Source organism: Pundamilia nyererei, unplaced genomic scaffold (genome assembly GCF_000239375.1).
Source record: "Pundamilia nyererei isolate P.nyererei 1_Seehausen unplaced genomic scaffold, PunNye1.0 scaffold00184, whole genome shotgun sequence".
Classification (NCBI taxonomy): Eukaryota; Metazoa; Chordata; class Actinopteri; order Cichliformes; family Cichlidae; genus Pundamilia; species Pundamilia nyererei.
Window position 1 is genome coordinate 698,270 of NW_005187585.1, and position 22,273 is coordinate 720,542.

Below are 22,273 nucleotides of genomic sequence, written 5' to 3' on the forward strand. Positions count from 1 at the left end.
GTCTGGGCAATGAGCTGGCAGAAAATGTTCACATTTATTTATTATAATTTCAGCCCAAAGAACTGTGCTGACAGACTTCTCTGCGACAGCAGCATTTCTTTATTATGTAGATAAACTGAGACATAATGTTGGAATTCAACTTATTGTTCTTATATTAAGATATCTCAGGACTTTAATGTGTAGTTAAACTTGTAACACTGACAGAAATTTCGCTGATCTGGCCCATTTAAGATCAAAGTAGGCTGTATGCGGCCCACGATGTAAAATAAGTATGACACCCCTGGTTTAGAGAGCATTTTTACCCAGCTGGATTCAAACCGGGGATGCTGGCGTTTCGTGATACGAGTTGGACTGTGACATCTAACGGCTCCAATAGATTCCCCTGCATCCACGCGGTCATGTTTCAACATCCTATGATAACACGTTTTATTTATGAATCTTTTTGTATTTTGATTGTATTCATTTTGCAGTTCTAGACTTTATTATATGTGCATTAGTTTCATATATTACATCCTTTAAAGGTGAATGAATAATCCCACCTCAAATGGCAATCACATTTTTTTTTGCAGTTCAACAAACTGGATAACATGAACCCGTGATTACCTCTTATCCAACCATCACTTGTTTATTCTTTGTTGATGTTCCCCACAGCTTTATCAGTGCATAACATAAACGAGATGTTTGCGCTGCGTGCATCCAAATGTATGTGGGTGCTACTTTTGTGTGCATTCCACCACAGCTCATTGGTGGCTTAGATCTTATCCCCTGGGGAGCAGTTAGTCCAGATGTTCGGGGTCTACAAGAACATACTAATTTGGAAACTTTCCCACATGCTATCTGGTGTGGCTGACTCTGTGCCGGCCCCAGACATCTAAAAATAGTCTTAATCATTCTACAGTCTGCTCCCAGAACCCAGCTAACTACTTCCTTCCCAGTCATGTTGCAACTACCTACTACATTTCACCACCAGATTCACAAGGCCCTATCTCTCAAATCTGAGCCTTCCTCAGTTGTCCAGAAACACGATAAACAAAGAGATGGCTTACGAAACCCAGCTCTGCTGAGTTCATCAGCAGTTTGTTGTGAAAAACACCACAATTTCTGTGCAGTAATGTTTTATTTCAACTATACATGCCGTGTTAAAAAAATGGAGAAAAAAAAAAACAACAACAAAAAATATCATGAAACAAAGACCATCATTATTATTTACACATTCACAGTACAATTTTACAACATATCTACACGCTCAAATACTCTGGAGATCAGCTGGCCTCTCATCGCCACGTTGCACAGTATTTAAATTAGAATTACATGACAAAGTCTGGTTCATCTGCACGTACACCAGACTGAAATATAAAGGCTTCAATTTAGATTGCAACTGAAAGACCCAGTTCATATTGCAATGTACAAGGCAGTTGAACAGTGTATGCTGAGTGTGTGTCTGTGATGTCAGTGTGCATGTGTCGAGTAGAAAAGAGACAGCCCAGACTCTGGTTCGATGACAGGCAGAAAGTCTTTACATACAATCATCACTTGTAAACAAAATGTGGCTTTGGGCTTGAACAGGCAACTGACGCTCGAATGAGATTTCAGAATTCACCCCCCGCCCTCACAAAAGAAAAAAAAAATAAAAATAAGTACCCACTGCTACGAGAAATGATCCCTTGGTCGTCACTGCCGGCCAATAGAAACAATTCCTGTCCTGCAATCCTGGGGGAATTACAGATTCCGGGCGGCCATGCCAAAAGACGGCTTTTGTGTGAACACTGTTTTAATACATCGGCTGTGGGCAGGATATGCTGCGTTGAGCTGACTGCTCCACAGTGCAAGGTCTCACCACCCTACCTACATCCCACGTTCAAGAAAAATACATTCACTGCATGGCACCTTTACCTGGTGGATTAACACCACTCATTTCAACACCGGCAGTAAAGGAGGAACGAACTGATTTATATCCCAGTAGGTGTTTTTGCTTTCCCTTTGTGTGACTCGCATCCACAAATGGAATGTTTGTCAGTGTGTTTTCAGTATCGCTTCAGTTTAGATTTCCGACGCGCATCCTGCTAAAATTTCAATTTGCTTATCTAAAAATCACTCATATAGCGAGCATATGACATAACATACAGAGGACCAATTGACGTTGCCAATATTATATACTGTATTCGTGAATAAGGCACACAACGCACAGATTCGGGTTCACTTGCCTAAAAATATTTATACTCCTTATTTATAGTATTTTTTTAGTATATACAGTATCTTGTCATTCCCAGCATGACTCATTTGGACACATTGATAAATGTAGTGTTGATTGTACACGGGGCCACTCGCAAGAAAATCTGCACAGGGAACATGGGCTACAGAACTGGACAGATGACAAAGATGGTACATCCACGTATTGTTCTAGGTTCAGTTAAATATGTCGCAAATAGGATTTAAAGTGGGAGGAAAAAACTAGCATTCTTCTATCAGGGGACACGCACACACAGACATTTAACAGAATAAACCTGCTTTGAAATGTGGAATTCAAATATATGGGCTAAACCATTGGTGTTGCTTTAGTTTCAAAAAGGTAAATTCTTTAAATAAAATAGTAAAAGATTATAAAAGAAAGTCATTTTGTTGGAAACCCAGTTACAGAATGAGATGAAAAATTGCATTTTCTTTTAATACCATTGCTACATAAAGACAGAAGACTCTTGAACCACTCTTGAATTCTTACAAAGGGGCAGTGGAGGTTAGAGGAAGTTTCAGTCCCAGAGAGAGACATCTTATTTCATGTATCAGTGCGTTTGGTTGCTTAAAACTACTCCTTGGCCTCTGTCTGATACACAACACACACACACACACGCACGCAGATGTGCACACCCATGTCACAGGCTATCCTCGACTGGTAGGGGGAATACATGCATCAGGGAAAACTCCTATATCTGAAATCAATAGCACAAACCAGTGAGCAAAATTTGAGTTGGCCATTTCTGTGTACAGCCAGCATGACCAATTCGCCACAACCTAATCTAATTACTAAGTACACAACAGAGTGACAAAGAGGTATGACCTCAGCTCTGTCCAGGGGGGGTTTAAAGAAGATCAAAGAAAATATGTTGTTTTAATGAAAGACAGTGACTTAGGTCTTAAATGTCTTAAGGTGCATTCTTGGGCAAGTGGCACTAATATATTTGCTGCATTTACACAAATCTGCTTTCCTGTCAGCCAGCACACACACACACACACACACACTTTCTCTTTTCTTACAGTTTTGATCAGCTGTTTACGGCCACGTGTATCTTAAAACAACACACGCGCTATACGTTTTGATCTTCCCCTCCATCTGCCTTATGCCATCTTACAGCCAAAGCTATGGCCTCTGGCTTCTCTCTGTTCACTTCACATTAGTGGGAAGACAGTGCTCAAGGGGAGTGACAAATGAGACCCATTCTTCAAGTATTCCACTGTTTTTTTTTGACCTGGTCCCACATACACCATCGTGACCTCTGCTGGTGTCCTAAACCTCGCTCCAAATGTGGTAACGGGTGAGACCTAAGCCCAGATACACTGGGCAGCAGCAGATTCACCACTGTCCACTGATCATATCCTGTGGCTACTGTGGCAAGGGAGGGAGGTTGGCTTGCAGGGTTGCAAAGAGGCCCCAACGAGTATCTTTGGCCATATGTATGACTTTCTGGTTTTAGTGTGAGTGAATGTGCATATCATTTAAAGGGGAAATACACCTCAAGTTGATACACAAACACACACTAGGCCTTATCCCATCTGTACTCCCTCCCCCCAAGCCCTCAGGGCTCAAAGCTCTACAGTCAAGGCCAAGAACTCACTTTGAAGTGTCCATGGTCTTTTAATAGCTGTACTTGTTGACTACTCGCATTTGTGGAGTCTGTGGTGAAAACCCATTGGGTTTAGGCGGCACATCTGGCTTTATTGAAGGGGTCCGTTTAAGCCCGGTGCGAGGAAGTGAGCCATGCCCACTGTAGCTGCTCTGTCTGGATACTGAGGGTGGGTGGGCTGAATGCATTCCTGGTGCCATAACTCCACCATGTGAATCAAGTCTGGAGGGGGGTGTCGGAGGCATGTAACCCCCTCTGTTCATACTGTGTTGGCGAGACACAGACACCCCCATGGTTACCCCATTTGGTGAGGTGGATAAGGAGTGCCTGTGAGATGCACTCCGCTGGAGTTGGTACCCCCCTCTTTGCCTCTCCAGGGTGCCCCCCATGCTCAGGCTTCCCGTTGGTGTAGTGGGCATGGGCACATCAACCCTCTTGGTGGGGCTGTGCCTCGGCAGGGAGGAGGAGGGAGAGTACAAGGAAGCTTCTCGACTGGGCACCTTGGGGGGTATTTCAGTCAGTTCCTCCATGGGCTCGAGTGTGAGGTGCTGCCTCGGGCGGGGTACTGATCCCTCTTGAAGAATGGCCTTGGGGTTGGCCACAGAGTCATTGAGGTGTTTTAAAAGGTCATTTAGGGTATTTCTGGCATCCACAGACCTCTTCTGGTCTTTCTTAGCTCCTTTAGAATCTGGGTTCTTAAGCTTCTTTTCAGATGAATGTGGTAGTGTATCTTCCCCATTGTCATGGCTGGGGTGGTCATGTGTAGCGTTGGGCAAGACCACGGCGCTTGGGATGTGCGAGTGTCCCAGGGCGAGGTGAGGGTGGTGGGAGCTAGAGTTAGCAGGAGTAGGAGAAGAAGGAAGGAACTGAGGACTCTTGGCAGATGAGTTGGACTCCTTACGGGACCCACTGACCTTCCCATGTGCCCTCTCCCACTGATTTTTAATGGGCTGTAGACCTTTCTGCTGAAGCACAGGGGTAGACTCTGGTGTGGGCAGAGCAGCCAACTCGGGGGGCTGACATCCATCCCGCAAGATGACGGTTTTAGTGTCACCGTTGGGCGCGTTCAGGTCTTTGCCAGTGCTGAGAAGATTGGTGTACAACTTCGGAGAATCATTGTTGGTTTGGTACTCCTAAGAATGTGATAATAAAACCAAGAGTAAGATTAGACAGTTTCACATCTTGTTCAATGACTCTTCTCCACAAAAGCGGTATGATTGAAGCTGCTTTTTAGTTTGTAGTTTGGCTGTACCTTTACAGGGCTATCGAAGAGGCCATTGAGCTTGACAAAGCTTCCAGTGGAATCAGAGCAAGATGGTGCAGACTCTGCATCCTTGTGGACATGTCTTGGTTTACGGAGGAATGAGTCTCGGTAGCAGAACACAATTAAACCCGCCAGTAGGGCACCCATGAGAAAAGCAGCAAACACGCAGGTGATCAGGATGTTCATGTGGACCATCTGGTTGGTCTCACCAGCTTGTATATCCCACACACCTACAAAACAGTGAGGCATCAGTTAACCCTCTGGCGAAACGACTCCGTGACGTGTACCCACAGCAGAAATGATACAGTATTGTGTGAACACAGCCATGCTTAAGCTTCTGCTTTTCAACCTCCACCATACAACGTAGTTAACCACAAATATTGTTACATTCATCCTAATCTAAGATGAAGAAGAAATATGGTGAAGAAGCTGTTATGTACCCACACCCAATTTGTCCTTCTTTAAGAGGAAATGCTATGTTAGTTCAGCCGGGAAGACTCAAAGTGTGGCCTTGTCCCACGTTCCAAGACACTTTTTGTCATGCATCCAGCACTAAAGGGTTAGGAGTGCGCTCTTATCTCAGATAGAGAGCCAAGTCAATCTCTTCCCGCAGGAGATCAACCAGCAGGAAATTGATCAGAGGAAAGTGTTTGCCATCCAGGTGTTCAGATAGCTGCTGCTCTACAGAAAGTTTGTTAGTAACCACAGACATTGAAAGAGTTAGTCATCCACCGTGCGGCCATGATGTGGCAGAGCTGGTCCAGTCAATGATTTACCAGCCAGGGTAATCTATTACTAGAACTAGGGTTAGAAAGTCTAACCTGCAAGAGGCCATTCCTAACAAGAGCTTTTAAAGAAACTACGTTAGAGCAGTGTTGCGTAAAAGAAAGAAAGAAGATGAAGGAAATTACCATTTAAGTAAAGAAAAAAGTTATTATGAAAATAAAATATTAATCATAATATAAATGTTTAATGAAAAGACTAATATCTGCCATGCTATCTAAGGGAAAACCGTATTAGCAACCACAGTGTGTTTGCATATATGTGTACTTTCACATTAGCGTGGCTTTGTGACATTTCCTGGCAGCTATCAGATCAGGCTCAATGCAGCATGCTGGCTGCCTCCCTGTGGGCCTTACCCTCTTGGCCCCCTGGGATAGAGTCTAAAGAACTGGAGGTGGCTGGGTCATCCTGCAGCACAAAGCGTGAGCCGTAGAGCTCTGGATCAGGCCCAGAGCTGGGGCTCTGACTGGGTATGAGTACTGGGGGGTGTATGGGCCCACTGGGCTGGATAGTGACTGGCGCTGATGAAAACTCCATGTCTGTGGTGACAAACAAACTGTTAAACTGTGCAGACGAGTGAAAAGCATACTGTTATCATCCCAGTTAGTAGGCATCGGTAGAGTGTATGGAAAAACAAAAGAGTAAACTTTATCACAGTTTAAATGATTGTGTTTTCAAATACCAATAAATGTACATTTTGAAGACAATTTAAAAAGGAAATAAGTGATGGTTAAAAGAGGAGTTGGTACACAACAGGAAGGTTGCCATGGTATAGTGGAGTAGGCATGCAAGAGGGAGGATGGATCAGAACAGGAGGTGATGGGTGAAAAGGAGGAAGTCAATCGTCGCCCAGTGAGAGTGCTGATGTTGCCTGGTGGTTCGGTTATTGATGGCGATGAAAATGAACACAGGGAATATTAGCATTCGAGAGGTGTTTGATACGAAAAGATGAAGGGAAGCAGGGGTTGAAAGAAAAAGGCAGGAGATGCTGAACTCAAGGAAAGAAACCATTTGAGTAAAAGATCAAACTAACCAGAGGTAGGATCGCCAAATGATTTGTAATCTGGCGCTGAAGTAGTGCCCAAAAATGCTAAAAGAATTAAAAGGGACAAGAAATCATTATAAGGAAACTCTGAAAATTAAAAGAAAAGAAAAATAAAACTCCTGAGAGACACTAAGAGTGCAGCTTAGTTTAGGTTTTAACAGGAAGTATATTAAGCACTCGGCCAGCAGTGTCATTTTTTTTACTGGAGGCACTCTGGTTCTGATCAATACTGTGGTTCAGCCATGGGTCATGTTTAGCTGATACATATGAAGGGACAGGTGCAGTGAAATCAGTCAATGTACATTTTCTAGCCGTGACATATCACAAGACCTCTGTCATTTGCACCGGCTGAACATGACCCTCAATTGTACATGTCCATGTTTCCGCCTCACGGGCGGTATTAGTTACAGGTGGCCATGTACTCTATGTAGATATGTGTGTTAATACTGCACGTAAGACTAATGTAGGGGCAAGTTACTGGAGTGGTTACTGATGTGAGTGTGCAGGCTCATGGTGTATGCAGAGATGAGTTTGTGTACAGTGTGTGTATAGCTGCATGTGTGTGTTTGTATATGTCTGAGGACAAATAGCATGGCATGGAGATGAGATCGATACCTTGACAGTCTCCGAGGTGGGCCGTGTTTCCAAATTCAACATCCTGCTCATATCCAGCCCTGAAAAGAGAGAGAGAGAGAGAGAGAAAGACAGATAGAAACAGATATTAATCCAAAATAGCAGCGACAACAAAAAATAAATAAATATTCTTGTCATTTTCTCATCTGTAATATTTGTGCTTCATATTGCAGGTGGGCTGTGAACTCACAAAACACCCGGCTGTATCCTCTCACAGGCTCCGTGAGGCTTCCAGCCACAATAAGGATCCCTTGATGCAATGCAGGACCTGGTATGGCAAAAACGCACGCACGCACACACACACACACACACACACACACACACACACCAGAACGCCAGGTTTAATCATTCTGGAAAGAACGCTATAATCACTTGTGACTGACTGAACATTAACCACAAGGCACAGGGTAAAGCTGTTATCGTTGCTTTTATGACATTTAGCCGAAGAACAAAACAATAAAGCTATGACTGGCTGTACAAAGGACATTTTCATTTAACCTCCTACGTGTGCAGTAGTGCATCACTTACTTGTGGCAGGAGGAATGCCTTTCACAGCGGCTCAGGGGAATACGGATGACACAGCTTGAAAAGGCGACATAAAGGCTGTGTGCGTCTTTGTCCACATGCAGCGAGAGGACACGCTTGTCATCCTCACGGTTAGACAGGCACCTGGACAGGGTGGAGAGAAACCTAATCAGAGGTCTATCAGACCCGTCCGTCTCCTGTTTCAGTCTCGGAAGATTTAATCACTTGTTAGGTTGACGACTCACAGAAGCTTCTTCTTACAGTTTAACAAGAATTTAACCCCTGACTCCTGGCAGTGTGCATTTTAGCTTCCAAAAATCACACACACACACACCAGACTCAAAAAACACAAAAACACAGAAAAACAAAAAACACACACACATGCACGTGAGCACAAAGCTGACAGACACTGCCATCTGTGCCAGGAATCATCACTGTAAGAGTTGCTGACTCCACAGCCAAAAGACAGAAGGGGAAGAGGAAACGAGAAGAGGGAGCAGGCAGAGAGAGGGTGAAAAGTGCATGTGTGCCTACTTGGCCCTGTTGAAGATGTCTATTTCCTCCAGGAGCAGGCTGTCATTCAGAGACACGGTGGAGGTCTTGGCTAAAACCTTGAGGACGACCCCCGACTCAGCCCCAATGAACACCACTGTGTAGTTCTTGTGGGGTCCTGCTTCACTGTCCACAGCCAGCGCTGTCAGCCTGTACCTTTATACGTAGCAGAAGGCATGTGTTACTCACAGCAGGAGTTATTTCATGCAAAATAGGAAAGACTATTTGAATACACATATCCCATATGCTCACTGATCAACATAGGTAAGGCCTGTTTTATATCTTTGTGTCATCTATGGATACTATTTACCAATTTTCCACTGAAGGGCTTACTTCATCCACATTTGAAAAATACCAACAGATTCACAACAAATGTTCAGCTATGATATAGATCTGGGTCGTAAAAGATCTTGGCAAGATTTTTGATTACTTTTTATTTTTAGGAAGACTTTACTTGGTTATCCTTCCAATAAAGGTATGATCTGAAATCACAAGTTTCAAATGTAAGATATATGCTCTTTATGCGTTTACCTGACCCGTGTCTTGGTGAACCAAGGCTCATCTCCTATAGAAGGCACAGCTGTGTCCATGAGGGGGTGGGACTTGATGAACTGCAGGGTATCGTCCGGGAATTCGACGGAGCTCTTAAAGGACGCAGCTGGACCGTGACCTGCACAGCTCCCGGGTCTAGGATAGAGAGTGCCATTGCACGGAGGGCAAAAGGTCAAAGATCAGCCTATATGATCGCACACCAGGGAGTAATAATAATGTGTTCTGAGATGGATGGAAAAGTGCCACGAGAGGGTGGGGGAGAGTAGCAGGTGCTTATTAGGATCACAAAAAGACCTCAGCTGGAGGCATAAAATATACATATGCATGGTTATCCTCCCATAAATGATTTACTGGGGTAATTACGTGCTTCGTGGACTCTGTGTTTTGTACGCAGGGCTGCAAATATAGGCGCTGACTGTAAACAGGTTAAATATGCAGCGCATCTAATTATACTAAATTAATTATTTAATCGTCAGCAGATGGTAAATGTGTGTGCTGGGTCAAAACTAATAACCTGGTGCAAAAGATTTCATTTCACTGGGTTTAACCTGGACAAAGAAGGGTTAAGACAAGGTGAAAAATGACAGGCGGTAAACAGCTGACGAGTCCAGCACCACATCTGCTCGAAGACGCGCCACGTTTAAAATCTAAAAAAAAAAAAAACACCTTTGGACATCGCCCTCTTAGTTTAGTTTCTTGGTTCCACGTGCTTAGCAAGGTTCAGAATTTGGATATTATTCTGAGGAAGAGAAAAGATGAACCGTTACCGAGGTTTGGGTAACTTCTCCTCTGGGAACGGAGTCCACACGGAGTCAGGGGTCTTCTGCTCCTTGAACCGGCCCAAGAATACTTTTTCTATATCAGCCATGGAGAAGGCACACACCGCTGACCCTGGAATACTGCAGAAAAGGAAAAATATCTAGATAAAATCCCCTGTTTGTTTGAACTCTTAATTCCTCCTGCAGCAGCAGCAGCTACGGCTCACCTGTTCATCTGCGTGGTGAACACGCCCACCACAGAGGGAACCCCGTTAATGTCGATGATGTCGGTGATGGACTGGAGCACATCAAAGTAGAAGAAGGACTCCCCCGGCACGGAGCAGTTCAGCCTCGCCTTCACGAAAGAGGTCCAGTGCTTCTCCAGCACCCTCTGTGACCCACCCACGTCATTTTTACAGATTCGGGCCACGCGGGAATACACAACCTGTGAGGTGCAGAGGTTTTTTTGTTGCTGTTGTTGTTTTTCCCAGAGAGGACTGAGGCGTGCAGATGAGGAGGGCATCTCAGTGAATGCCACTAAAAACACTTCAACATGCTGAATAATGCATCTCCCCATCCTGTAGCAACTCAGCACAGATGACTTAACAAACAGACTCTCTCATATTTAACTTGTTCACTCTGACTGGAGCAAATATTTTAAAAAAAAAAAAAAAAAAAACAAACAAACACATGCAATGGGCCTATACTGACTTAAAGCTGGGCCATGTGTAAGTGTGTTGGACTGCACATACTGACAAGGCTTAAAGCATAAATCAAGTATGATAAAGCAGTTGGCTTGGATAGCTTTAATTATTTACCAGTGCAAACCTCCATCAGAGCCCAGGTGTCACCCCAGCATTAGTTGGGTTGAAATATTCATAAGCTGGTGGCTGATGGAGGATGCCGGCTTCCTGTGGCCCGGCCAGCTCAGGATGAGGCATGGTCAAATCTGAGGTTGGCTTCAAACATGGGACATTTATAATGCCATCTGCGTGTGTGTGCATCACAGGGAGAGGCGTACACAAAAGCGTGCAATCTCTGTGAGACAAATCCTCACCACTGTGTAATGGTTTTACGTTAGTAGAACATCCCTACCAAACACTTGTCGTGAAATTTCTCGGGTATTCTAATGTGATGTAGTGTCAGCGCCTGAATGGGCCCCCATTACCACCGGGCCCATTTGTGGCAGAAACGCAGGCACTGAGGGAGGCGTAAAGCTGTAGTCTTGGATAAAGGCCTGCATATGCTGTGTGTGGAATACGTGATGCATTATAAACGGCAGGTGCACGGTCTTACCTTTCCCAGATTGCTGTGCTCCACCGCGATCTCCCGGTAGAAAAAGTACACATAATTCCCATACTCTGCAGCATGCAGGAAATGAGGTTCTGAAAGAGAGACAGAGGCAGAGAGTTGAAGTGTATTTCTGCACTGTCACCACCACTGTGCATGTTGAATATTTCAGGGATTTGTACAAGGCTGTATATGACTGGGGATGACCTAGATTGCCTGTGAGAGAACAGGCCATATCCTCCTAGAGCTTGGCAAGGCAGGGAAGCTCTCTATCACTCCAAAAACAACCCTGACAGCCAGCGCACATACATATACCACGCAAAGGCACCATGAGCATCGAGCTAGCTGGCAGGTAGACACATGTATCTCAAGTGAAGTAAGAGGAGAGAGAAACAAGGATTACCTTTCAGCCATTTGGAGTCATACTTGATGGTTCTCAAGGCTGATCCATCACCCATACTCCGATAGATGACAGAATCGCTGGCCTGGAAGTCAGCTACAGTTGCAGAATACAGCTTCCCTTCTAAGAACAAAAACAAGAAGGAAACACAGTCACCAAAAAGTAGGATGCGCTGCTCTTGGATCCTTTGTTGTTTTGTCTTCTTTTATAGAGCTTAATTGGCCGAGTTGCTAGCGCTGCAGGCCCAGTTTTACCGTGGCAAAGACACAGGGGTGATAATGAGAGCGTAAGTAGGAACACATTAGTTGTTCTTTGGCGAGATGAACTGCGTGCGTGGGCAGGTGTGTGCTTGACCCTTACCAGCGAAAAGGGCAACGTTGGTTTGCTTGGAGTCAAATGGGCACCGTGCCAGTCCATTGATCTCTTCCCCATCAAACTCTAGGTTATCCAGCTGAAGGGAACGGAGCGATCACCCACACATTAAAAAGAGCTTTCTCAAGAGGCACGGTGCAAACAATCACACACACAGAAGCACTGGTGCACACATAAATCACTGAAAGGAATCTTGTCAAATTTATTTAAAAAAAAGATAGTACAGGAAGTAAAACATTGCTGTTTATCTAGTAACAGTCCACATTTGGTGTACAGTGGTCCCTCCCTATAACGTGGTTCACCTTTCGCAGCCTCGCTGTTTCGCAGATTTTTTTTGGTACAATTTTGCATGGGTTATTTTTCTTCCCTTTTTTACTATGCAGTGTTCTGCGTCCTGATTGGCTGTAGACTGTCAATCAATCTCGTGCCGTGTCTCCTGTACAGTACAGAATGCATTCAGCTTGTCAAATTTACATAACTCTTTGATCGCTACCAGTGTGACTCTGAAGTGCTGTACTGTATGTTTGTAATTGTTCTCAACAACGAATACAACAATGTCGATGAAACGTTTTGCACCGTCAAAGGCTGCCTTTGACTTCATTCTATAATACTGGATTTATTTTTCTACGAAGGTTTGAACTGAGAGTGTTTAAACAAGAGAGAAAAAGTGTGAAAATGTTCGTGCCTGTCTGAGAAAAGGGTATAAAGTGTGTTGTGAGGGGCTTTACAGCCTTAAAGCATCTATAATAATTGTAAAAAATAAAGTTGGCTACTTCGCAGATTTCACCTATCGCAGGTTTTTTTTAGAACGTAACTCCTGCAGTAAACGAGGGACCACTGCATGCTGTTGTACACAGCCTGCATGAGCTTTGCCTAATGAATCACAGGCTCTGACCCTGAATACTGACCCTGTAGTATCTGCACATTGGGTTGAAGCCATTAGTACCACAGATGAACACCAGGTCATCATTTCTTGGAACCAGAACTTTGATGAAGTTGTGGCACTCGTCCTGGAGGAAAATGCACAACATTAAATTGTGTTTTCAGAGGTTTGTAGTTTAACTTTCTGTCCGTGTCATGGGTGACACGGGTGACCAAACAAAAAGTGATTTTTAATGATTTTTCCCCCCTACTTACTCTGTGTTTTCCCTTCACAGCACACATCTCTCTGTCAGCTTGGCCCGATCGCCATGTTAGTTTCTGTAAAAAAAAAGAAGAAAAAGAACAACATCATGAGGTATCAGACACATGCGTGCGACATAACACGCAGGCACACACTTTTTCCACTCTCTCATTTTACCACCTGTCCACTCTGTGACGAATGGTTCAGTATTTTCTATGAAGCCCTTTCAGTATTTGTGGATTGCGAGAGCAACTTGTGGTGAGAATCTTACCCGGTAAGGAATGATCTCATTCCTGTAGGATTCTCTCAGGCTGACTAGGTACACCTGATCTCTGTGGACGAACAACAAAACATGCAGCTCAGTGACAACAAGAATATATTGTTACTTACTGGGTCTTTGTGTGTGTACATTAATCAAAGTATTTTATTATTCTCCCAATTATGAGAATATTTTGTGTCCTTATCATTAGAAGGCCTCATTTACTAGAGAATAAATAAATGAATAAACGTGACAACAAATACACAACACAATTTCACTTCACTTTCAGTAAAAACATGCACATTTCTAGCATACCATCTGACAACACAGATACATGTGGTGGTGATTACAGGGGCTCCAGAGGGGGAAGGTGTTATACTGTTAGATGCCAAAGTGATTTCCTGCTACAATATTACAGTAGTGCTAGTGGTCAGATTAATCCCACTGCCCATAAATAGCAAAAAGAAATGTAAAGATGCCAAGAAATCCCTGACAGCGCGTCAGGCCGGGAAGATAGACGCCTTTACTGGATCAATACCAGCCATATACATCAGATGCACGACCAGAAGCCAGAGATCCAATAACGCTAAGAGCTCACCCTCCCCGCATCCCACCCCTTTATGCCACTGTTTACCTGCCAAGGAGTGACTGAGTATATTGGTGAGGGGGAGAGGTGTGTGTATGTGTGTGTGTGTGTTGGATTTACCTGCCAGCGATGAACAGAGTGTCCTGTATCGTGGTCATCAGCTGAAAGTCAAGGCGATGCTGGGACTCGTTGCCAGAGGGCCTGCCTCTGAATACAGGGTACCGCCGTGAAACTGCAGTGACAACAAACATGTGCTATTAACGGGAGGCTACTGGTAAAAGCAAACAGTGATACGCTGATAAACCACCCTGTTCTGATTAAACACATAGTTAGATATGGGAATTATGTGTACGTAGACTCAACTACAGTCTCTCCAATCAGACCTGTGCGTCATTGTAATGTTTTTGTGTGTTCGATAACGGCTGCCTATGCCAGCATACCACTCTGTTATTCCATTACATCACAGCAGATTGATTTTATTACGGTGGATATGGGATGCAAGCGTCTAAAGTATGGACCCGATGAGAGGGAGGAGGCGCTAGTGTGTGTCTTAAGTTTTTATAACAATATTCTGAGTGGAGCAAGTAAAAGGTTTACATGGGGATTGTCATTATTTTATTTCTATTTTTGAGTGACATTCGAGTAATTATAATCTCAACCCGGTCTCTGTTGAGCTCATTTACGGGTGTACTCACAGTGCGCGTCAACGACATCGAGGGGTACGATGTCCTCCGGGAAGCTGACTGCGAGGAGAGTGCGCGAGACTGTCAGTAGCAGCAGCAGCAGCTCACTGAGCAGAAGCGCAGCTTTCTGGCCCATGTCTGCTCACAGACGACACTTCCTGTTTCACACTGGTGGAGATGTTACCTGGAAACACACACAAAAAAAATGACATGCTCTCGTTACTTGACATGTGCTAAATATAATCTTTTGTACCGCTGTGAACTACGCGAACCGAGTCCAAACCCTTTGTTAAACTCGGAGCAACAACTGTCTCTTTTTCAAGCTTTTGTGATGCAAACATACAGTAAAACGCTCTCGTGTTTATTGATGACTGAGCTCTCAGTGCCAGCGCTTGGCACTTCCCCTCTACCTTTTCCTGCATCTGTTGTCTAAGGGAAGGTCAGCCAACTGACCGGTGGGGTGTCTCGGTGTGTGTTGCAAAGAGCGGAAGTCGACTCTGTTAGAAACGTGGCAGGCCTGCTGTCTCAGTACATCTGTGCTCTGATTGGTTTGTACTGGGCCAGGCTCAACACTAATCAGCACATTGCAACTTCATCATCATCACAAGTGTAGCCTCTGCTCTAACCTCAGCACACCTCTATCAGCGCTCTAGTTGTGGTTATTGCTCGAGCTTTTCCTTGGGGTCGGTGTGCTTTATTGCAGCGCAGTGATTCACTCATACTTGTATTATGAGCTCCTACTCATGTACAGCTGTTTTGACATTGTAGTAATTTTTGTGGATAAAAGCTTGTACAGGATCTGATTGTAGACATGATACACCAGCAGTTACTTTGGCAATAATTTATTGTGGGAGTGGCAGGGGTTTAGTGTGTATGTTAGTGTCTGAAGGAGTACTTTAGAGACAGACTGTGTCTGTGCATATTAATGATCGGTGTACATTCAAATATTTATAAGGCAAACAAATTATTCATGCAGGCAAAGCCTGAACGGATATAAACAATTTACTGGGAGACGTCACACAGGCAGAGGGATGGATTAGCCAGGAGCGCACTTGGATGCGCACACACGCGGCTGCACATACGTAATCACTCTTTCAAATGGTGTAATGCAAAGACTGATGTGTGTGTTGCACGCGAACGCACACATGTGCGCACACACACACACACACACACACACACACACACACACACACACTATTGACTCATTTTTCAATTAGCCCCAAAGCACACCTGCTCCAGTGCTGTCTGTGAGCCCTGCCTGCCAAGCCATTAGTGCTTTGATTGATCCACACAGGAAACATGGCAGATCAGCAGCCAGAGAAGGCAATCCATGGACTTCTCCATATCTGTAACTATAAATCGAGCCACTTTCATCTTGATATTTTTTGAAGAGCCTCAAGCTTATGAAAAAATGTCCAGAAGCTTAGTTTAAAAACACTAAATAAACTACAATGCATATGGCTGTTAAGTGAATTAATTATAAACAAACATGGCTGTCAAGTAGAAAATGAGCCGCCGCGAGGTGTTTACCTGACAGCAACAATCGGCATGTCATCTTTTTGTTAGAATGTAGATGGCATAACTAATTTGTTGCACAACCTTTGTGCCAGCATGTTGATGTAAAGTATGCTGTGTGTGTGCGTCCATTAATAATCCAATTTTGGTCTAAACAGCTACTGTGTGATGGCATGTCACTAAAAAGAATGAAAGTAGTGGTGAGATGGAATCGGGGTAATGCCAACATGTTTTAATCATCACCAGTGTGTAATCATGGCTATTCAGGACTCTGTGGGATACTGAGGCCTTTCAAAGAGCAATGTCATTATGACTGGATAATGTGAGGCATGGATGAGACAACGCTTAATCTCAATTAGTCCACTTAGTGGTTAAATTACGGGTTTGATGTTTTGGCAAAAAAAGGGGGAAAAGGGAAGATTTTATGAAGACCAAAAGGGTTGTTTGCTCTCTCTATAACTACAAACATCAATAATGTTAAAGCAGGCAGTAATTCTACTGTAGTCACAAATGAATCACTGGGCAGAACCCATCCACAGATCTATGGATGCAGTTTCCCCGATCTGTGCGGAGCAGCAAATGTAAGAAACTTGATCCTAACGAGGACTGATGACGCAACTCTGAAAATCCTTAAAAGCATCACAGCTTTTTTTTTTTTTTTTTTTACTTCCTCATTCAGACGCCTCTCACACCAGGAAATCTGCTGCGTTAAAACGCAGGCAATAAATAGCTGAATTTCTAGAAGCCGGAGACAGAAATAGATACCAAATACTCGACGGCTGAAAAATAGAGGCCCTGTGAAAGTAAATAAACCGAGCTCCGTGTTTCAATTCTATAGCGCTATCGTACACACTGCAGGCTGTACCTGTGGCCAAAAACCTGGCTGTATTCACAGGTAAATGGTTTCCTTACCTGTCAGAATTTTACACTCCTGCTTAACACGAGCTCTTCAGAAGCACTCACATTCATGCCACTTTTGCCCCTGTACCATTCTCCCCCACTAAACAATTCAGATGAAAAGAAGGGGGAAAAAAAACACTCTAAGGGTGAAAAGCTCAGTGCCAATCTCCCATGATTCCTTGCATGGTAATAGCCTTGCTGTGGAAGGCAAAGGCTTCCCTCAGAAACTTTAATGTAAAACAGAAACAGAAGACATTCAGAGGTCAGTGATCTAAAATTACTTCTCAATCTCTAGCGAGCCCAGCATGTTTTCTATTGACTATTCCTTTACGCTCTCTGGCTCCTGCCCTCCTGCGTGTGCATGTGTGTGTGTGTGTATGCACACATATAGGCCTCAACAAGCCTGGAGACGCTGGGCTTGTCACGCATCTCACTGCCATTCAGTCTTGCCTTACTCTACCTCTGTTATTACAGGCTTTGCAGTGTCCTACAACCACGCACTTTCCCTGCTGATGTTTTTGGCTCAAACCCATGGTGTTAAACATGGGGGGAGGAGGAGGAGGGGAATCGAGTGGCTATTTCTGCTGATGGTGGGTGTAGGGGTCTGTAGCCCAATTCTGGTAGTTACAGGGGACGCTTTAGTGCTCCTTTAGCTTAAAATGACAGATTAACACATACCCTCCTCTTAGCTGTGCTTTCGTTGGCATACAGTACGTAAGCCATAAAATCTCCTCAATTGCAGCACTGGATGAATGTGTTTTTGCAGGGAGGTCCTATTGGGAGAATTTGGGGATAGTAAAAGGATAGCAAACAACAGTAGTGCGTGAGGATTTTGTAATTGCGTGTGAATGTGAAGGGCGGATGTAATCCCAGCAGAACAAAAGGCTGCTGCTGCTGCTGCTTGAGGCTGCCTGACTTGTCATCTTGCACAACGGGAAATCGGATGACCCGGGAGTTCTTTTTTTATTTTATTTTTTTACAAAGTTAAATTATTTAACTCTGTTTGTCTAAACTGGGGTGGAACTAAATTTTGTGCTGCTATAAACGGCTTTGATTCCTCTTGTGACTGATTTATCGAGGCGCTGTTGGCAATTGCGGCCACTTTGAATGGCGAATTGACCTTCCAGAGTGACTACTTCATGACTCCTTGTGTTGGCACTTATCAATGAATGAGGTTGAAGTAAAATTAAGTGAACTGACTCATGGTGGCGAAGAAACTTACAGACAGAAAATGGTGGACAGAGATGGAAGGAGAGCTATTTGGCTAATCGGACGCCATAAATTTGAATCCTGATGAAAACACACACACACTTATTACCCACAGTGATTTTTGTATTTACAAGGGCGTTTTTGCCCTTCGCATGACTTTAATATCATGCCATAGTTGATTACCTAACATTATATCATGTAATGCATCTTTGCCGTGTCAGTTTTCTAATGATTGGCTCCTATCGTGACCTAACCTGTATTTCTGCACCATCACCTGTCCATGTATGACTGTCTGTTTCAAACCCACATGCGTCCAGTGACACGGCTGTTAAAACTCAACTGTGGCCCTTGGAAAGTAATCAAGATGCAGCCACACAGGAGATTGAGCCAGCCAGATGATTAGAGCAGCTCCCAGACATGCCCACAAATGATTAATACTCCTTTTCCCCACTTGAGTAATAACAAGCACCCCCTAATCACTGGTTGTTTACCTAAGGATCCCTTCTGAGGGGCTTGGTTGGACTTGTTGCTTCAGAGATCTGGCTGAAGGAGAAGGCTGTGCCACCCTAAACCGTGCTTCCCTCCCTTTTGTTCTCTACCTTGGCGAGAGGAGGAGTGAAACAGGAGAAAGGCTGTTCTCAGCAGTAGTTCTACTATTATAGAGCACAAAGAGCCTGTGCTGCAGGTGTGACCAAGAAACAAAAGGGGCTCTGGGCAAGTCAACACAATAGAGCCCCACCCCCGGTCCATGGACCCATGTTCCGAAGAGCTTTTTCGAGGCTGCGAAAGGGACTAAGAAGGAACAAAGCAAAGTATAAAAACGTGCCCACTCTGAACGCGTCACATAGGGTCTAACTTTCATCTTTCAGCCAATTAAGTATGGAACAATTTGATTTGTGAACAGCAGTTTAGGAACCTATAAGGCTACAAAGGGTTAATACTGATCACTGTATGGTTTAATAATGGTGGTTGTTCCGGGGTTACGGCCGGCTGTAGAGGAGGTCAACGGTGATCGTTCTGGTCACTGAGTTCTAACCCTCTGGAAAGTGAAGCGAAGTGAGACACACAAGCCAGCTGTGCTGTCAACAAACCCATGGCTTGGTTCTGATGTCTGACCCGGCCACAGTCTGATGGCCTTGCCAATATCTCAAGTTTGTCATTTCAGCAGTTAGGCCGAGCTCTCTGATCTCTGAGACATGGTTCAGCCAGCTGAAAGTTTCCAGGGAAATGCAAACATCCTCCTTTATCCCTTATTTCTATAAAAACTTAAAGCCTTTGGGAGAATTTATAGCAGCAACATTTTGACCACAAACCAACAATAGTTAAAAATGAGTGAACACTTCTGCCAATAAAAAAAATATATATATATATATGAGTAAAGCAGATTAGTATGGCAACAACTACAAAATAAGCACCTTTTGCTCTTTTACTTAATTTAGCCACATGTTCCTAAACCTTAAGACACAAATAATTAAACTCATCACGCCTGGATAGCTCCTTATGAAACAAAAGAACTACCTCGACTCCCTTGCTTTCATCATTTTTCCTCCGTTTCATTTTCTATTTTTCAAGTTTTGCCTTTGGATCTTCTTCTCCTGTTTTACGCACACAGACCACGCAGCAGCCCGGGCTCGAATGCATGCATTATATGGACTGGAGCATAAAGGCATTCAAGTTTGGTCCGTGGTAAATCATTTCAGACCCCTTTTAGTCCACATGCACAACTCATACAAAAGACAACAAAGACGCGGGGGACATCTGTGAAGTGACAACAGTGATGGGGCTTCGTTTAACTGCCTCCATAGCACTTAATCTATTCACAGGGCAGGGCTTCCGTGCCACTCTGCCTCCAGAAAGGTTACGGGCGCTTTTGCAATTTATTATCCAATATGTGACTTTAGTAATGGATCAGGGGATGTATTATATGTTTTAAAGACATCAGCAAACGACCTTCATTTTCCACCGCTCGTCCAGTTTGCCTCTTAATTGTTTAACAGCCGTTTGTTTTCGCTCGTCTGCGCAGATTGCCTTTGATCCCAAGTTGATTTTTTTGTAAAGTCAAAATGCCAGAAAACACTTTTATTCCTGCTCTGAACTGTTTAACAGTTCAGACTAGAAACGCTTTGTTATTGGGACTGAAATTGTAATAAAAACAGGGACACTCGCCTGCACGGAAGGTTAAAGGAAAACGTTTGCGTGGCTCCAATTATATTTCTATCAGCATGATTATAATCAGGAACCCATTTGCACTCTTGCATTCGATAAGCGGGACGTTTTACTCGGAAACGTACTTGATACTTTTTTATAGATTATAGTGACTAAGTATAGCGCTCCGGATAGATTGGCCAGTAGCAATAGGCTATGCCCTTTATTCAATCCAATAATATTAATACCAACATTTAAAAAAACAAGAAACACGTATTTTTTTCTAAAAAACGAAAAAAGATGCGCTTTATCCATGGTTTAATTGCAAAAACAAAACACTGGGCACACCTACCTCAAGTATCCGATTTCACACATGAACGGGGCAGTCCAGCAGAATGTCATATTCCTTTGGTAATCCATTTGCGAGAAAACCCCCAGCATGTAATATTCCTGTTATTTTGCGCTCCATCCGGACCCCACTTTTCTCTTTTATCCAGTTGCGCACAGATTTCAGCTCCGCTCGCCACACATTATTGTGACTCTTGCCTCAGATGAGTCTCTCTCCGTCCCCGGGCCCCTGCGCTCTGATAAGTGAGCTTCAAAGCTCTGCCACGACCGCACCAGCCCCCCTCCTCCTCCCTCATACACTGTTACACCAGCCCCCTTTTCACTACGATTAACTTTGGAAACCAGAGGGAAAAGATATAAACATTAACGATGCGATATCCTTACTACGCCGCTCTCTGACTTAACTGATCTAAAACAACAAGAGGGTGCGCGGAGAGCAAGATAGCGCATGTGGGATTTACGCAAAACTATCCTCTGTGATTCTTCTTCTTTAATAAATAAATACAGATATGGTTCGCAGAAGTTTGAAATCACCGGTTTCATAGGCAGTTTTAAAAAGACCGGAGGAGGAACTGTAACAACTACAATTTCCCCCCTTTACTGGGAGTGGAAAGCTTTGGAGCTGGACGGATTCATTTTGCCAGCCCTGTAAGGAATGAATGAATAGTGTTGCACGAAAGCACTAGTAAAAATAGTCCGGACCTCAACTATTTCTGTCCTGCAACCATCGGTTTTGCAGAGCAGCATAGCGACGTGGTCAGAAGAAATATTTTGTTTCCCAGCAAAGACTTCTCCTCTCTAGTTTTTACTCCCCCCCCTCCTCGACTTTCACTGCAAAATACGGGCGCAACAAAGAAGCCTGTGTCCACATAGCTGCAAGGAACTCACCTCATCGGAAATGATTATTTTGTATCCTTTCGCGTTGCCGTAATCTCCCAAAAAAGATTCTGCGCGTCTCAGTGAATCAACTTCTCCAGGCTGGGAGAAAAACAAACTAATGCACGGCAAATGGTGTAATTCGACCCGAGCCCTACCAATGAACAGCGCTCTTCCTCCAGTCCCTCCCCCAATCATCCATCTCTCCTCACTTGGTTCGGGCTTCTCTTCCTTGCTAGGGCTTCCTTCCTTTCTTTTCCTAAAGCATAGAGAAAGAAAACAGCGACCCTCCTCCCTCTTCCATTTCTCCTCCTGTGTGACCCCATATTCGCCCCCCTTCCCTCTTCAGTTAAAACCCCATCCCCCAACACTAAGTCAGCAAGAGCTTCTAGTTAAAATCTTTACAGCTGAGTTGTGGCAAGTGGACTGCTTAGTAAAACACAGCTTTAGCCATGTTTGGATTTGAGGAAGAGATTTAGCTCAATTCTGTGTTTAATTCAGCAGGGCATGGTGAAACTCATGTTTTTTTTAATCATTAAAGATTACAATATTTTTGCAAAGTCGCATAAAAGTTTTACTCCTGTGCAAATGCATGCAACGCAGCCAGTTCAAGTTT

The 22,273-nt window shown here is 44.0% G+C and overlaps 1 protein-coding gene across 5 annotated transcripts; it reads right to left on the reverse strand.

Annotated features, from left to right (window-relative positions):
- Positions 1-1,158: 1,158 nt before the first annotated feature.
- On the reverse strand, positions 1,159-21,870 carry sema6d (semaphorin 6D). 5 transcript variants are annotated; one of them, XM_005746864.2, is made up of 20 exons: positions 21,670-21,867; positions 14,677-14,848; positions 14,102-14,213; positions 13,408-13,468; positions 13,151-13,213; positions 12,922-13,023; positions 12,002-12,092; positions 11,645-11,764; positions 11,248-11,336; positions 10,179-10,396; positions 9,961-10,092; positions 9,173-9,328; positions 8,624-8,797; positions 8,093-8,233; positions 7,755-7,832; positions 7,547-7,605; positions 6,920-6,976; positions 6,243-6,425; positions 5,092-5,333; positions 1,159-4,972 (listed from the first exon to the last, which is right to left on the reverse strand). In XM_005746864.2, the coding sequence occupies exons 2-20, from the start codon at positions 14,798-14,800 to the stop codon at positions 3,851-3,853; spliced, it is 3,324 nt and encodes a 1,107-aa protein (XP_005746921.1). In that variant the 5' UTR covers positions 14,801-14,848; positions 21,670-21,867; the 3' UTR covers positions 1,159-3,850. The 5 variants fall into 5 exon arrangements, with proteins under 5 accessions (XP_005746921.1, XP_005746922.1, XP_005746923.1 ...); XM_005746865.1 differs by lacking the exon at positions 21,670-21,867 and adding an exon at positions 20,786-21,659; XM_005746866.1 differs by lacking the exon at positions 6,243-6,425.
- Between the last annotated feature and the right edge of the window lie 403 nt (positions 21,871-22,273).